Source organism: Venturia canescens, chromosome 2 (genome assembly GCF_019457755.1).
Source record: "Venturia canescens isolate UGA chromosome 2, ASM1945775v1, whole genome shotgun sequence".
NCBI lineage: Eukaryota > Metazoa > Arthropoda > Insecta > Hymenoptera > Ichneumonidae > Venturia > Venturia canescens.
Window position 1 is genome coordinate 22469514 of NC_057422.1, and position 15998 is coordinate 22485511.

Consider the following 15998-nt stretch of genomic DNA (forward strand, 5'->3'; position numbering starts at 1 on the left):
CCTATAGCGCTAAAGGTTAATCAATCATGGACTCGTCTCAGCTAACTGTTCTAGTGACTCATTTCATTTTCTTGTATTTATTTACCCGCCCCGCCCCGCCGCCGTCGAATAAAGTCTAACGCTTCTAACGCGTTTCATTTAATAAAATTGATGTATAGATGGGATGCTCCGCGATTCTCTATCGATGATATTATGACAAATGCGTGCGTGATGAGCATCGGGATGTTGGTGAGTGACATTCTATTATTACTGTTTCAGACGCACGGCTCGTGAGCTCGAAAAAGATCGAGAAGAACTCATATCATGCAGCTTATGCGCGGCGTCGATACAGAGTCGAGTAATAAGAGCTCGCTTATCAATTTTTTCCGCGCGTTGTTGTTTTTCATTATTAGATTTTCGACGATCGAGCATTACAATTTTCAGGCGGTATTCCATCTCCGGTTTTCGAAATTCGTTGCGCATTACCCTACGAAATTGGATGGTAGCGAGTGCAATCTTCTCTCAAGCGTGGAACATTCCTCGTGTGCGATCGAACATCGTTCTTTTCGATTTTTCATGTCAAAATAAATAATATACGGTAACGAGTATCAGGGAGAAATTCCGTTTCGAAAACCACATCAAACTATGGAGTTTCGATAAAAATTGAAAAAAAAATGTCCTGGAGGACGAATTCCAGACGCTTTCGACCTCGGTACGAGAGGATCAAAATCGTCGATTTTTACTGATTTCAGTAAATAACGATACGGTGTCGTTGACTTGCCGAAAGCCCGAACCTTATCACCCAAGAATTCCCAAAAAATTTTTTTTCATCAATTTTGAAGTGTTCTTAATGAAAACTGAATTACGAGAAATCAAACAAATAGAGGAGAGCGGGGGGAAACGAGATACCCGAAAAATTGGCGAAATTTTTTTGACTTTTTTTTCTCAACTTCTATATTTGTCCGAAAATGAACGAAAAATATATTTTTTCCTAAACATCATGTTTTTTTTTTTAATTTCCACTACTCTTATTTTGGAGGACGATCATCTGTGGTCACACCTGCACACAAATCATGTGCTCACTCCGCACAACTTTAACACTGAATCCATGATTCGGTGAATGAAGAATACAAACTTTTATAAAATAAAAACGCACCCAAGGTGCATTGAATAAAAATTATAAAGAAAAAAATTTCACAAATTTTTGAAGGAAATTGGCCCAAAATTTTTTTTTTTTGAAAATTGACAAAAATTTCAGTACATTTCTTGGTTTTTGGGAGTAAAATTTTTGGGAGTAGGTATCCCGTTTTACCCCGCTCTCCCCGGCTGTACAACTATTTAATAAAAATAATTTTTTTCCAATAAATAGTAGAATGCGTGGCATTCGAATGATGTTCCAAACGATTATGAAAAATATAAAAATATATGAACATTTATTCACATAGTAAATAAATGAGCTTTCTGACAGGTGTCAGAGAATTTATGCGTCGATGATGGGAAGTCGATAATAAATTCATGAGTATTCTTCGGTTATCGCTCTGCCTATGACCATCCTGCGTATTTCACTAGTGCCGGCTCCAATTTCGTAGAGTTTCGCGTCTCTCAGAAGGCGTCCAGTTGGATAATCGCTGATGTAGCCATTTCCTCCTTTAATGATAAAGAAACAATTTTGTGATTGGGTGACCGCCAATGAATTGGGAATCGAGCCGACGTATTGTTCTTCATAAATAAGTACCTAAAATTTGTATCGCATCCAATGCAACTTTAGTCGCACTTTCAGCGCAGTAAAGAATAACAGCAGCGCAATCCTTGCGATTTACGGATCCGTTGTCGCATGCACGTGCCACAGAATACGCGTAACTTCGAGCTGTGTTCAAACTCGTGTACATGTCAGCCATTTTTCCCTGTAAAATTTCAAAATTTCCAGCACCGTTTCCATACGATTTATACTCTTCGAGTTTTCGCATAATCAAGAAATTTTTCAATATTTTCGAATGAGCAATTTGAAAAAATTACTCATTGAGAAAAGAAACTCGTTAGATCAACAAAATTCTTCGTTGGATCAATAAAAGGTACGTTTGAAAAAAAGAACTTGGTTAGAATTCTGTTGAATTTATATGAGCAAAATTGTGGAAAGTACCTGAATTAGTTGAAACTCCGCTATTTGCTTTCCAAATTGTTTTCTCGTATGAGCGTATTCAAAAGCAACATCGCAGCATGCCTGGAGTATCCTACAGAGCCCAAACAAAATCATTAATTCCGTATTTTTGTATCCGGGGAGAACGATTGAAAATGGTGGATATTAATAAATCTACCCGAGAGCACCACCGGCCAATACGAGTCGTTCCAAATCCAACCCGCTGAATAAAACGTAAATTCCTCTATTTACTTCACCGAGCACGTTGTTAACTGATGAGAAAAATAAGAGTATTTTTATTCGACGAATGTCTAAAATTGGATTTGATTCTATCATTATTTTTTATTGCTTATTATTTAACTCGAACTTCTGCAATAAATTTTCTCTTAGGCAATTTGGCGAACGTTTGTTACGATAAATTTCGAAAAACAAAAAAAAGTTGCAAAAAAGACAAAAAAATGATATTTGTCTTGAAATTGGGGTCCTTTCCGACGGTGTTTTGAGCGTTCGCAGTTTTGCGCGAAGCGGGACTGCGCATGACTTACTGGGAACTTTGCAATTATCGAAAACCAATTCTCCGGTATTGGAGCCCCGCATGCCAAGTTTATCTAGTTTTTGAGCTGTGCTGAAGCCTTCCATGTCTTTTTCAACGATAAAAGCGGTGATGCCGTGCTGCGGTTTCGCAGCGTTTTGGTCGGTCCGTGCATAAACGACGAGAACATTCGCATCCGGTGCGTTAGTGATCCAAAATTTATTGCCGTTCAGCAAATAATAATCTCCCTGTTTTTCAGCTCGAAGTTTCATCGATACGACATCGGATCCTGAACCCGGCTCGGACATCGCCAACGCGCCGACGTGATCTCCGTTGCACAACTTGAACGAACGAATAATATAAATATATACTGTTAAAAAAAATTTGGTCCCTGATGCGTTTAGTTAAACGGGATAGCGACGACGATGCGGAAGTTGGTGAACTCGCTCGTGACGCCCAATAAATCACCTTCGGTAGATACTTGAGTTTCTGCTTCTCCGTTCCGTTTCTGTGTATTTGATTCAAACATAGGTTCGAGTGGGCGCCATAACTCAAGCCTATCGCTGCTGAAGCACGACTGAGTTCTTCCATAACGATAACATGATCCAAGTACGAACCTCCCGTACCTCCGTAATCGGCCTTCGCCGTGATTCCTAGCAGCCCCAGGTCTCCTAACTGCCTCCAAAATTTCTACGTAATCCAACATTTTCAAGTTAGCCGGTGTGTACTGAAATCGCGATATGTTAAGGAGGGTGGATCGCGACGATAAAATGTTGCCATGCTAAACCATGTTAAAAATATTAAGAATTTCAAAATGATAAGAATTTAACTCAATTTGGTAAATGTATTATTTAAAAAGATATAAAAAAATATAAATTTTTTTAGATTTTTCTACCACATGGCTCTCGAGTAATTGAAGACTAAAGTTCACGTGTATAAGCATAGAGTTTACATATATAGGGTAATATGGGGCAAAACGGACTTTCCCGAAACTGCAATTTCATAAAATGCATAACATTTTTTTTCGGTTCCAAATCATGTCCTGACCATAAATCATGGTAAATTGTTGAGTTCCACGGTGACATCCCCAAAAGATTCAAGTTTCAGAGCAAAATAGATCCCAAACTACTTTCTCACTATCTATTCCATTTTTTGACTTATTTTTAAAAACCACAATAGTAATCAAAGTACGAATAAGGAAAAAAGGTTTTTTATTCATTTTTTTACAAAAATCGCACTCATAGCTGACATCTTCGTCTTCAACACTTGTACACAAGGTGTGTGCCCATTTTTGGCATGTTACACAGTAAATCCAATCTTCGGAGGACGACGAATACAACCCTTCGCAAAAAATGCAAGAAACGTCTTCAAAAGACGAGGACTTGGCTGTCTTGGTGAGCTTTTTTTCTGTCTGCTAAACTGCTACATTTCGAAAAATTTCGATATTTCGATTTTTATGCCTCTTGGAGGCTGTGTCCGTTTTGCCTCGGAAATTTTTTTTGAAGAAATTCCGGAAACTAGGACCATGAATCAATGATGGGACTCCGATATAGTGCAAACACCAAATATACCCCAGCACGATGGACCCAAAGTTGATTTTTTGCATTCCTCAAAAACATGACAGAAATGGGATATAATATTTGACTCATTTTTTTCATTTACATTCAAGGAATGGAGCCCGAGTGGTCCCATTTCTTTTCCCATATTACCGAGTTGACATTCTATTCGGGAACAGTCGCTTGAAACAGCTGTATTTCGAAAAATCTCGGTTTTTCGATTTTTATGCCTCTGAGGGGCGTGTCCGTTTTGGACCGAAATTTTTTTTTTACGAAATTCGGGAAACAAGGACTGGGCATCAATTTTGGGACTCAAAAATAGTTGAAAGACCATATGCTCATCAATCAAACTTGCTTAAATCCTTAAATGTCCATTTTGCCCCATACTACCCTACAGTTAGACATCTCGTGCATAAGAATTTTGATTTAACGCTCAATTATTCGAACACCATGTGATCAAAAAATTTGAAAAATATTGTATTTGTATACTTGATGCCAAAGAATTATATCACCAAATTTTATCAAATTCTGATTATTTTGATTTCGTGATCCACCCTTATTATTTTTCTCGATAAAATCAATAATCGCCGATGCTCGTACATTTTGTTATTGAAACAAACAATTGGACCCCGCATCTATATCTGCAGCTTCAACTTCCAATGTCATCGGTATTTTATTCGATTGTTGGATGCCAGTTTAAGGAAACGGACAAATAACAGTATATTTTTACTATCAACCTTTGAGGTGGATTAAATCGAAAGTCTTTGCTAAGAATATCTTCTTGATCGTTATGAATTCAAGGTCGTGTTACGGTGGGGATTGCTGTTATTTCCTTTGCTTACAATTGCCATTTTTTAATCTAGAATTCCAGCCAGTATTTATGGATTAAAAAAATATGTATATTGCAATGATATAAATCAATTTTATTTCATAGTTTGGTACGATTGAATCGGCATTGTAAACATACGAAAGTTATAGCGATACCGTGATCCCACTTTTGCACCGTCAAAATTTTACATAATTAAATAAAACCGTAGTATTTTCACTGCGCCATTGTTTTTCAGAAAGTTTTTTATTTTATCTTTTCGGGGAAACTGCTTAAGCAAAAACGGTTTAGTTTCGAAACAAGGATTTGGAAATGAAAACAATCACGAATGTCATGTACACCTCTGACGTAGATGCCCCCCACCCCCCTTGAGCCATGAGCTTGTATACCGAAACGCCGATCCAAGAATCCCTTGAGTTCTTGGCCTTGAATGAAAATGCCAATGCAAACATGACCTTGAACGACCCTCTGATGCGTACTCGTTATTTGTACGGCTGTGTACATCGCGAGAGTTGCGGTAACGGCTCGACGTCAAGTAGATTGAAAATAAAAACCCGACAGCGCGAGTGATTTGCTGCACACTGCGAGTGTGTTTCCAACCGCTATTAATAAACGCGGATACAATAAACGAAACCAATTTCGTACAATATAAAATGAAAAAGAAAAATATAAAAATATCACGTGTTTGACTCTGTTGTTTCATACACTGTCAAAAAATTGATTACGTTTCGAGTCACTTTATTTCGTCATCGGATTCGTATAGTCTTTATGCAACGTGTTTCAATAAGTAAGGGAGGCGCGGCGCGGTAGCGCCTCCTTATTTCGTACAGGCAGTCACAGATCGTTCATTAACCGGGTCATGCACCTTGTGCAAATGAGTTTTGGCTTGCACGAGACACATTGCATTGTCGATTCTTTATATCGGGAGGTGCATATATTAAATATCACATTGTTAACTCACCCGTAGGTCGACGAACTCGTTATTTTTATCAATTTCAGCGGCTTTCGGGGCTAGCTCCTTCTGCGCGAAATTGAATACCGTAGAACGGAGCTGCGGAATTAAAAAATAAAAACATGTACTCAAATGATGTGATTATAAAATTCTGTTTTAATTTCAAATCAAGTTCACGAAGTATTTTAATTGCATGATTTTTATCTTTGCTTCGAATCGTGAAATTGTTGCCCGATAGAGATCCTCATCAACTACGCATAGAACCTGCTTTCGAACATAATGTGGGGAAACACCGACCGTTCAATCATGCAAATTTTACAAGTGACATTGTGGAAAAATTTTTGTTTAACTGGTTGACTGATTAACTTTTTTTCAGTTTTCGTGCCAAAACGTTCGCGCCAAAAGGTACGAGCCAATAAGTTACTTGAAATACACGAAAATTCGTTTGTGAAGGTTTTCGAGACTGCTGATTCCATTTTCAAATTTGGTTTTCACTTAGTGACCCTCGAAAGGGGTAAAAATGAGGGTTGAAATTGAAAATCTCAGTTTTTTCAATGGCATGTTTATGTACCATATTACATAAACATTTCAAGTTTTTCAGGATACTAGACTCTTTCTTCGGAATCAAACAAAACTGACCATCTCCAAAGGGATAAAAAATAAGGGTTGTCGTTGAGGGTGAAATTTACATTTGCACATTTTTCAACGGGAAGTTTTTATCCTATATTACATAAAAACTGTATGTTTTATAAGGCACCAAACTCTTTTATCGAAATGAAAAAAAATCGCTACTTGTAAGAGGGTGAAAAATAAGGTTTGGGGGTGCAATTTTCAGATTTTCAACTTGCAAGTTTTCATTCTTTATGACATGAAAATCCCAAGTTTTTTAGGATACTAGATGAGTCACAGACGCGCGCTCCGCGCACGTCATCTTCTTGCATAGCGTAACTTTTTATTTATTTTTACCAGGATTCATTTACATTTAATAATTCAACTCATTAATAACTATTGAAAGAATGTCAAATTCGAAGAATTTTCGAAAAATCGAGTCGAGCAAAACGATATCGACAAAATGTCAAAGATGGTTTGAATCCCGAGCTGTCATTTTGACGGGACGAATGAACGTTGTTTTTTCCGATAGGCCAGGAAACGGAGCTCTAAATTCCTCAGACTGTGATTCTTTTCTTATCTGAAAGCCGTCAGTGCCATCACACGCGTAATGGTCCTCCAAACTTAACTGAATAATTGTGGACATAGTTGTGTTTTATATATATAATAATACATAATAATTGTGTTTTATAGTAATAGAAGTTTAACTTTATAGTGTTTTATAGTAATAGTTTTATATATATAATAATTGTGTTTTATAGTAATAGAAGCGCGCTCGGCGCAAGCCATGTAAACTCACATTGGGTTATCTCAGCAACTATATGAGCTATTTCAACATATTTTTTTTCATTCCGGGGTAGCTGGACCTGCGGAAATTGATTCTGCACTCAGAATTCGTAGAAAATGACTGGAACAATGTTAATTTGGTAAATGAAGATAAAATGCTGTGGGATAAGTGTAATTTTAAAAGGCGAACAGCTTTTCTATTAAGAAACACGTGAATAATTTTTATTTTTCAGTTTTTGTATACATATAATAGTAATAACACTTATTATAAATATTACAAAAGGCAGACTGGAAATAGTATTTATTGAAGTATCTTGTCATCGAACTTTGCAAAGTCCGAGCTCGTTTATTAAGAACACATTTAACAAACTTATTTTACAGTTTTTCTGCAGATAAAAGTAATCAAAATGCTCATTATTAATATTACGAAACGCAGATCGGAAACAGTAATTATTGGAGTTTTATTCTTTTAGCGGATTTTGGAACTTCCGATTCGATGACAAATTCATTCGTACTTCCACCGGGGAATTGTGTTCCACGCTAGTTTCAATTTCAATTAAATCATCATCCTCCATTTCGCTTTCATTGTCTGACTGTTCTTGCTGATATTGTGCCTCCAAATTGTGACATATGTCAGTCATACACTGTGCCCAGAGATTTGTGCATTGCAGACCATGTTTTCTACAGCTACACGAAGCATCTATGCACCCTTTTTTACTGCTGGAACACGAAATGTGATCGAGCAAACTGCTTGGGACTAGGAGGATCGGTACTCCCTATCGGTATTAATCGGTTGTCCCTCACTTTCCACCCCCAGTCTGTTGCTATCACATCTGCGTTCCCTAACCACGGCTGAAGTTGATAAAAAACTCTAAAGGTGTGCTGTTTAGCCGCTCCTTCCGTTGGCGGTAAGGTCTCAAGAGCGAATTGGTTCTTCACTCTGACTTTGCTGAAATTCAAATACCGCAAATCGTTTAACGTGAAGGAGTTAGAGTTTTCTATCAATTTCCTTTCAGCTTTGTTCGCATACATTCCTCGGATTAGCTCAGATGCATTGCGAGCTATCATGTCGCAGTTGGCGTTTTTGTCATAAAAAATTGAAGCTAAAGATACTAATTCATCATGATCGAACGAATCGATTAATTTATTTTTTCCCATTTTGAAAAAACAAGATGTAGTATCGCATCCGCAGAATGCATGTAAAAAAGCAACTATTGACTGCAATTTTTTATGCTTAAAACTGTCACTACTATAAAAATCATCAGGTTTTGAACCTTTGTTTTTTTGCAAAAATGAATATTTTTAAGATTTTTTGCCAGCTGCGAGAAGATAACGAGCAAGTCGACATCTTCACCTACAATAATGAATGTTTTTTCGGGATGTACACGAGCATTTTCTACTGCTGTGACAACTATAAGCCTATCCGCGTCTTCGGGAGCAATTATCGTTCGAAAACCAGCAGCTTGCAACGATGTACAAATCATGTCTATAATTCTCGATTTGTTCCTTTCGTTATTGAGAAATTGCTTTTGATTTATGGTAATTGAAGTGTTTTTCCGTGAACTTTGTAAAATAAAAATTATTCATGTGTTTCTTAATAGAAGAGCTGTTCGCCTTTTGAAATTACACTTATCCCACAGCATTTTATGCTCATTTACCAAATTAACATTGTTCCAGTCATTTTCTACGAATTCTGAGTGCAGAATCAGTTTCCGCAGGTCCAGCTACCCCGGAATGAAAAAAAATATGTTGAAATAGCTCATATAGTTGCTGAGATAACCCAATGTGAGTTTACATGGCTTGCGCCGAGCGCGCTTCTTCTATATATACGCGCTCCCCGTGACTGCTGTTCAACCCCCACCACTCGACCACTTTCACGCGCTCGGCCGTTTTCGCTCCTCTTTGCACCCGTTTTTCACCTACTTCTTCACCATTTGGATGAAAAACGAAGATATACGTAGGTGGCTGAACACTTCTTCTTTCAAAATCGGTTTAATAAATTGAAATTGGACGACCTCCAGGCGATCAGCCTTGCCGAAAAAAATGACCCTCTCAACTTCTGAGTGTTATAACTAGTAAACTAATTATCCGACAGGGCCTTTTTCACAAAGGAAGTATCTACCGAAACCTACAATCGTACAAAAAAAAACGATCCATCTTTGACATTAGCGACGATAGAAATTTTTGAAAAAACGCTACTTTTTAATGTTTTTTTAAATTTTCGCCGTTAATTGTTAATCGATCGGGTCGTTTCGGGGCTCATTCTCTTCGCATTTTTGTTTTCTACATTTCGTCTATTGATTGCTTTCTCATAGCTCCATTGGTTTTAGTTTTATAAGCGAAAAATAAAAAAAAATGCGTTTTCTTTAACTAATTTGTTGATAACAAATAATAAGAACGAAATTTTGTGTCCACAATTATTCAGTTAAGTTTGGGGGATCATTACGTGTGTGATGGTACTGACGGCTTTCAGATAAGAAAAGAATCACAGCCAAACCCCCCGTTTCCTGGCCTACGAATGAACTTAGCCCCGCAATGGTCGTGTTTCAAGCAGAACCAATCGGAATCGCGGAAAAGCGATGACAATGAACAGCTAATTCACGCGTCACAACTTTATTTGATGAAAAAGGACTACACTCTTTTATTGAAATAAAACAAAATTCACTATCCCCGAAAGGTAAAAAAATAAGCGTTGAGGGTGAAATTTTCAGATTTTTCACTTGCAAGTTTTTATGCTATGTGACATGAAAACTACGTTTTTTTGGGATACTGGACTCCTTTATGGAAATAAGATAACCATCGCTATCCTCAAGGGGGTGAAAAATAAAAATATATGCCATTTTTTTTAATTGTACGTTTTTTATGACACCAGACTCATTTTTAGGAAAAATAAAATAAATTCGTTACCCCCAAGAAGATGAAAAATTAGGATTCAGGGTTCAATTTGAAAATTTCGGCTTCGGCAATTTCGAAGATATTTGCACCGCTGGAATTCGTTTTTGGAGCCTTTGACCAGATGACGAAATTGTCGCTTTCATTATTACTCTGCGTGAAGCCTCCTTCGCACCGTTCTAAGAAATCATCTGTAGTGAGGTCCTCATAAATAGGTCGAATAGCATCTTGGGCTATATTTGAGGTAGTGCATTCTTATGCTCATATTCGTCTAAAGTGCCCATCGATTTCGATATTTGTCAAGAGCACCACGAATCAATTCCCGGAGGACAATTGTCATGCTGCGGATTTTCATTGGTCGAGATCTTGTGCATGAACGTCGCCCAAGTGGTCTTCTTCATTTCGTCTTTCGAATGAGAGAATCTTTTAACTTGTCGGCGTCAACAATTCCTTTATACGTTTTTGAATCCCCATCTCCCAATGTAATTTGCGTAACGAACATTATATTTCTCCATCGACCTCGAAAATATTTCCACTACTATCTGAGATGGTCGAAAAAAAAGTGGCCGGTTTGACAGAGAATCCCTCATATATATATGAGCCGAAAGTATACGACTTTTGAGAATTATAATATCGAAGACACGCAGTGGCGGCTCTATACGTCTAAAAACAAATCCTCGGTTTGGTAGTTTTTGTTCAACACGTCATATAAAATCCGGTTGATGGTGAACCGGAGTAGCGCAAACGACCCCGACAGCGATAAGTTCGTCGACGTTTCTCCGAGGCATTTTCATCTCGCCGTACACACAACGTACATATATGTGCACGTACCTTCGTGTGTGTGCACAACACGCCATCGTGCGTCTAGGTACGATCGAGAGGAAGAATTACACAAAACTATAGAAACGAGAGTTTCATTATCTTTCATCACATTCGACGCAACATAGAATCCAAAGTTTAATGATCTCTTTTTTGTAGTAGACACGAGGCTCTAAAGGATTTTAATATCCTGCTTCGTTCTCTTCTCGGCACACTGCATTGACGGTACAATCTACTACACGAAGCGACCCACGCAACACAAACGTAAACAGACGAGTGTGTGGGACACGTGACACGTATTATAGATCGATGGGGGGGCTTTCTACTAACCTCTTTTTGTTGACCATTCAAACCAAAGATGTTCTCATCGATCGGATAAAATTGCGACAAAGTCCTCGTATTACTGTACTTGAACCCATTATTTTGCAAAAGACCAAAGAGTTTGGAAACGACGCGATTCACGTTGTAACTCATGATGTACAATTAATACAAAAGTGCGTATTGATCAAGTCAATATGATAAATACGTGTTCGAAATTTTTTTCGACTCTACCGTATGGGATCGTGGTCCTACACAGATACGCATCGATCGTTTCTCATTACAGTCAGCAGTTCATTGTTGGCTAACATAATTTTATTATCCAATCGCGTCGCACAAAAATACTGATAAGAATAAATAAGCCTTGAGAATGAAATGTTGAAATTTTACCGACTGAGAAACGACGATGAGTTTATCAGTTTTAGTGCTGCTGGAAATGTGTCTTTTCTTCGACGATCATTCAATAGCACAGTCGTCCCCAGTTTTCTTTAGACAATACGTTGCCTTTTTTTATATTGGTATACATGTAGGGACCCCAAAGTTGTTAAAAATTCAACACTTAGTATTTATCCATAATTTTTCCGGTAGTATAATTTATTTCGAAATAAATAAAATTCGATAAAAATAATGGAGGAAAAAATACACATCACAAATGATAATTACACCTAGAAATGAATACTGTCTTGAATTGTTAAAATTTTGGAATGCTTAACAAGAGTGAATTCACTTGGTTTGTAATTCGTGACAACAAGAGAGTTTGAAATGGGACCCAAAATTCAAGATTTCCAATATATTTCGGCCCAAGAAACTCAAAAATAATATCGACTCCAGTCAAAGTTCGTATCGCTAGGGTTTATGTGATAGATTTACAAAATAAAGATCGTAGCTCAGATAGGAAAATGAATCATTATAAGATTGTCAATATAATTCGAGGTGAAAGTTATACCGAAAATATAGGGTCCTAAAAAATCGAAGCAAACCGATAAAATTTTATGGTCTAACTTTTTTAAGTTAACTTTTCTAAGGTATAAGTAAGTGCTTGCAATTGTTCAGCGGTACCATTTGGTTTTGTACTAACGCTTTTATTATTAAACTTTTATAAAAAGAAAACAATTCAGTATGTCGTAATATAAATAACTTAGACTAAGGCTTCGTTTTTGTGGCTTACATTAATAGAGCTTGTACTTTTTGTTTTTGCCGATTGTACTTATGGCTGAGACAAACACAAGGAAATTTATTATTGGATAATTTGTCCAATAAAGTTATTCAGAGTTTAAAAAAAAAGAATTGTTAATTTTATCGCATACTCTGAGTCCAAAAAAGATGCACGACTCGTTTTCACAACAAATCATTTTGATGTTGAGAATATTGCGTCCGACATACTTTCCTCTATTTTTTTCTACCTTTCACTTTTATTTGCACAAAAGGTTTTTCCAATGCTGAAAACAAAATTTTTCATGTTTATTCAGAACTTTGGAGATAAGTTAACGTTAGAAGGCAAATAATACAAAGAGTTATAATTATACCTGCTCTTTCCTGCAACAGTTCTTTTCTACGTGACTGTAGTTGAGGCGTCAGAGTTTCAACCATTTGTTCGATAAAATTGTCCAAAACGATTGATCTGTTGACCGAAACTATTCCGGCTCTGCACACTGGACAATCGCGTTTTTTTTTCATCCACGTGACGATGCAGTGATGACAAAATGAGTGAGTGCAGTTGAGGGTTACGGCTTTAACGAATATTTCTGAACAAATGCTGCAAGTCAGTTGTTCGTCCATAATGTCACCAACTTTGTTGATGACCCCATTATCACGATTGCTGCTCGATGAGCATGGACTGTCTACCGTCAAGTCTATCGTCTCTAAAACGTCCATTTGTCCGGTCGTGCCATCATCTAATAACTGTACAAATATACATTCCGGCGCTGTTGTACTCGATAAATCTATATTCCCGACTGCAACAAACAAACACACGATTACGTAAAAAATGCTGAGGAACCGTGGGTCAGGTAAAAGCTGAATTTGCAATACTATTGCATTACGAATTCATAATTTACAATTATAAAATATTGTACAATTAAAAAACACTGAATACTGAATAATCGAATAGAAATGGTGTCGCATGTTAGATTTGGAAAGTCCAGCGTTTACCATTAATCTGCGATTAATGTTCTAACGATTAAAAGCAATATTTAATTGAGGGTCACAAATACGAAAGATAGTTGCGAATTCCAAAAATGAAATTTTTCCACAGCTATTGCGATCAAAATAAAGGAATGTCTATTTTTTTGCCTTTTTTTCTGTGTGAACTGATATTTTTTTTGTTTCTACTGATCAAACAAAAATGCAAATTTTCTCTTTCTAAAATTTGAACAGCATAGAAACATTTTGTTGGATTCGTTATTAAAAGAATAATTTTTTCGATTGAGGTGAAATATAAGTACCATTTTCAGTAGTAGATTGTAATTGTTCGGTCAAAGCAGCTTGCTCTTTGAGAGCATCTTCAGTTTCCTTCAACTTTTGTTCCAACTGATTTTTCTCGTTCAAAAGTCTTTCTTGAGCAGTTTTTTCCTGTTTGACCAAATTTTCCATTACAACAGCCCATTCAGCTTGCTGTTGTTCCCGCCACCTGTCCATTTGCTCTCTCATAGTTTTTTCAATGTTTTCTTTCTCCTGTTTGCTGGTGTCAAGGGCAGTTTGCCATTTTCTTCTTTCCTCATTTAGACGATCTTCGAATTTTTTTCGCTCTGTTTCAAGAGTCATTAATAAATCATTATAAGAGCTCTGGAGTTGTATTTCCGCATCATTGCCAGCTTTTATTTGTTTCTGGAGGTCCAATATTTTGTTGTTGAGATCCTGCGTTTTGTCCTGCGCCAATTCTTGATTTTTTAATAGCTCATCGAGCTGAGCTTTGAGCTCTATCTGCTCATTCTGCTTTGTTTGCAATTTTTTCTCCAATTCTTTTCTCTTTGTTTCTTGAGACGCTGCAAAAGACTTTTGTTGTGTCATAACAGTTTCCATGAAACATTCGTTAAGTTTTTGTCTTTTATTGTTGATTAATGACTTTGGACAAAGTTGAAACTCATATTTAAATTCTTCAGAAGCACTAAATTGTATAACATCGCCGGGAAACAATTTTTTTGGCATCCCTAACTCCAGGGGAATGTCGTTCAACAAGGTGATTGTGGAACTCAGATGCTCTATTGTCCAATCACCATTTTCTGCACATCTCACAACTGCGTGGTTACGAGATATTAATACATGTGCGATTATCTCGTCGCTGTTCCTCGCTCGACCAATCTTAAACTGAAAATTACATTCAATTGAAATAAGCTTCAATGATATTCTTCAAGGACAATAAAACATTCCAAGGCTCAATAGTCATATTCTAGATCTCTTTAGAACAGTAATTAATAGAAAAAATATGTTTGCAACAAATGAAGAACAAGTGGAGAAACCATAGGTAAGACCTTGAATGACCTACACTTTAAAATGCAGTTGGTATATTAAGTTGTGTTCGTTCTTTTGGAACTTCAAAACTGAGTATTTGTATAAATGAAAATAATGCTTCTACATACTTCACTTTTGTCGACATGTATATCCGGGAATATTGAATTTTCCTTGTTGAGTTTAACCAGCACAGGTTCCAGATCGTCGTCGTTCATTGAACGCTTGAGACTTTCCATTGTGATATGAATATTTGTTATTTTTATCGTCCTGCGTCTCACGTTGTAGCTAACCTAACCACGAAAAATTTTGTCGCCAGGCTCTATGTTTTTTCTGCTTAGAGTTTCATCCGAGCATATGTTAAGATTGTCTCTTTTACCAAAAGAACACAAATCAACAATTGCATCAACTTATTATTTGAGTCCATCCAAAGTTTAGTCAACGAATCTTGTGTTATGATCGCGAGACACAAACAAAGACGTTTTTGTTTGGTCTGATCCAAACACTTTCAAAAATAGCAACTAGTGACATCTGTAACAACATCAGCAAGGTGGCCGTTCAAGTGGTTGAACGCAGCCACAGAGAGAATCGTCTGTTATCTCTGTTATCATACTATATTTGTCGTCACCGCGTGCACTGTCTTCACTTTCCAATGAATCCAGTATCATTTCGTCGAGTAATTGAAAAAGAACAAGGTCACTTGTTGATTCCGCCATTTTGTAATCGCACCAAATCGAACATGACGTGAACGCAACCAGTGTCACCGCGTTTACTTCAAATCGAAAACGTTTTAAGAGGATATGGCTCAGTCGGTATATCGCAACCGTTAGTGCGAGAGAGATAGCTGCAAATTTCGAAATCGAAATTCTTTGACACAGTTTGACCGATTAAAAAAAGGCTCTATCAGTCGATTTTTGCCATCGTTCTGCGTAGGCTGACAGAGCCTTTTTTTAATCGGTCAAACCGTGTCAGAGAATTTCAATTTCAAAAATTCCAAGTGAGGTTAGTCGACTGATCCATACTCTTACACATTTCTCACTCTGATTGTGAATGGTAGAATATATTGTTTGGAATCGAAAATGTTTTACTATTTACCATTTATGAGGAAATTCGTAATAAAAAAAGACACCATAATAAAGTTTTTA

At 37.0% G+C, this 15998-nt stretch overlaps 2 protein-coding genes and 1 long non-coding RNA gene across 3 annotated transcripts; 1 reads left to right on the top strand and 2 right to left on the bottom strand.

Annotated features, from left to right (window-relative positions):
* Positions 1 to 1314: 1314 nt before the first annotated feature.
* On the bottom strand, positions 1315 to 11775 carry LOC122406220 (isovaleryl-CoA dehydrogenase, mitochondrial). Its single transcript, XM_043411529.1, has 8 exons — positions 11419 to 11775; positions 5992 to 6081; positions 3117 to 3338; positions 2662 to 2989; positions 2295 to 2388; positions 2120 to 2210; positions 1715 to 1883; positions 1315 to 1626 (listed from the first exon to the last, which is right to left on the bottom strand). The coding sequence occupies exons 1-8, from the start codon at positions 11560 to 11562 to the stop codon at positions 1493 to 1495; spliced, it is 1272 nt and encodes a 423-aa protein (XP_043267464.1). The 5' UTR covers positions 11563 to 11775; the 3' UTR covers positions 1315 to 1492.
* Positions 10887 to 11602, top strand: LOC122406221 (uncharacterized). The gene is made up of 2 exons (XR_006259937.1): positions 10887 to 11137; positions 11248 to 11602. It is a non-coding gene; the product is annotated as an uncharacterized lncRNA (long non-coding RNA).
* Positions 11776 to 12467: 692 nt separating the features above from the next.
* LOC122406219 (E3 ubiquitin-protein ligase RNF8-like) lies at positions 12468 to 15559 on the bottom strand. The gene is made up of 4 exons (XM_043411528.1): positions 14985 to 15559; positions 13851 to 14712; positions 12933 to 13361; positions 12468 to 12845 (listed from the first exon to the last, which is right to left on the bottom strand). The coding sequence occupies exons 1-4, from the start codon at positions 15090 to 15092 to the stop codon at positions 12796 to 12798; spliced, it is 1449 nt and encodes a 482-aa protein (XP_043267463.1). The 5' UTR covers positions 15093 to 15559; the 3' UTR covers positions 12468 to 12795.
* Between the last annotated feature and the right edge of the window lie 439 nt (positions 15560 to 15998).

What these genes read in the sequence shown, in the direction of transcription:
- LOC122406220 (XM_043411529.1), bottom strand. Translation starts at nt 11,562, where the DNA reads ATGAGTTACAACGTGAATCGCGTCGTTTCCAAACTCTTTGGTCTTTTG. An exon ending in AACTCAAGTATCTACCGAAG is followed by an intron (nt 2,990 to 3,116) that starts GTGATTTATTGG and finishes CGTTCGTTCAAG; the next exon opens with TTGTGCAACGGAGATCACGT. An exon ending in GGATGCGATACAAATTTTAG is followed by an intron (nt 1,627 to 1,714) that starts GTACTTATTTAT and finishes TTATCATTAAAG; the next exon opens with GAGGAAATGGCTACATCAGC.
- LOC122406219 (XM_043411528.1), bottom strand. Translation starts at nt 15,092, where the DNA reads ATGGAAAGTCTCAAGCGTTCAATGAACGACGACGATCTGGAACCTGTG. An exon ending in TACATGTCGACAAAAGTGAA is followed by an intron (nt 14,713 to 14,984) that starts GTATGTAGAAGC and finishes TGTAATTTTCAG; the next exon opens with TTTAAGATTGGTCGAGCGAG. An exon ending in ACAATCTACTACTGAAAATG is followed by an intron (nt 13,362 to 13,850) that starts GTACTTATATTT and finishes TGTTTGTTGCAG; the next exon opens with TCGGGAATATAGATTTATCG.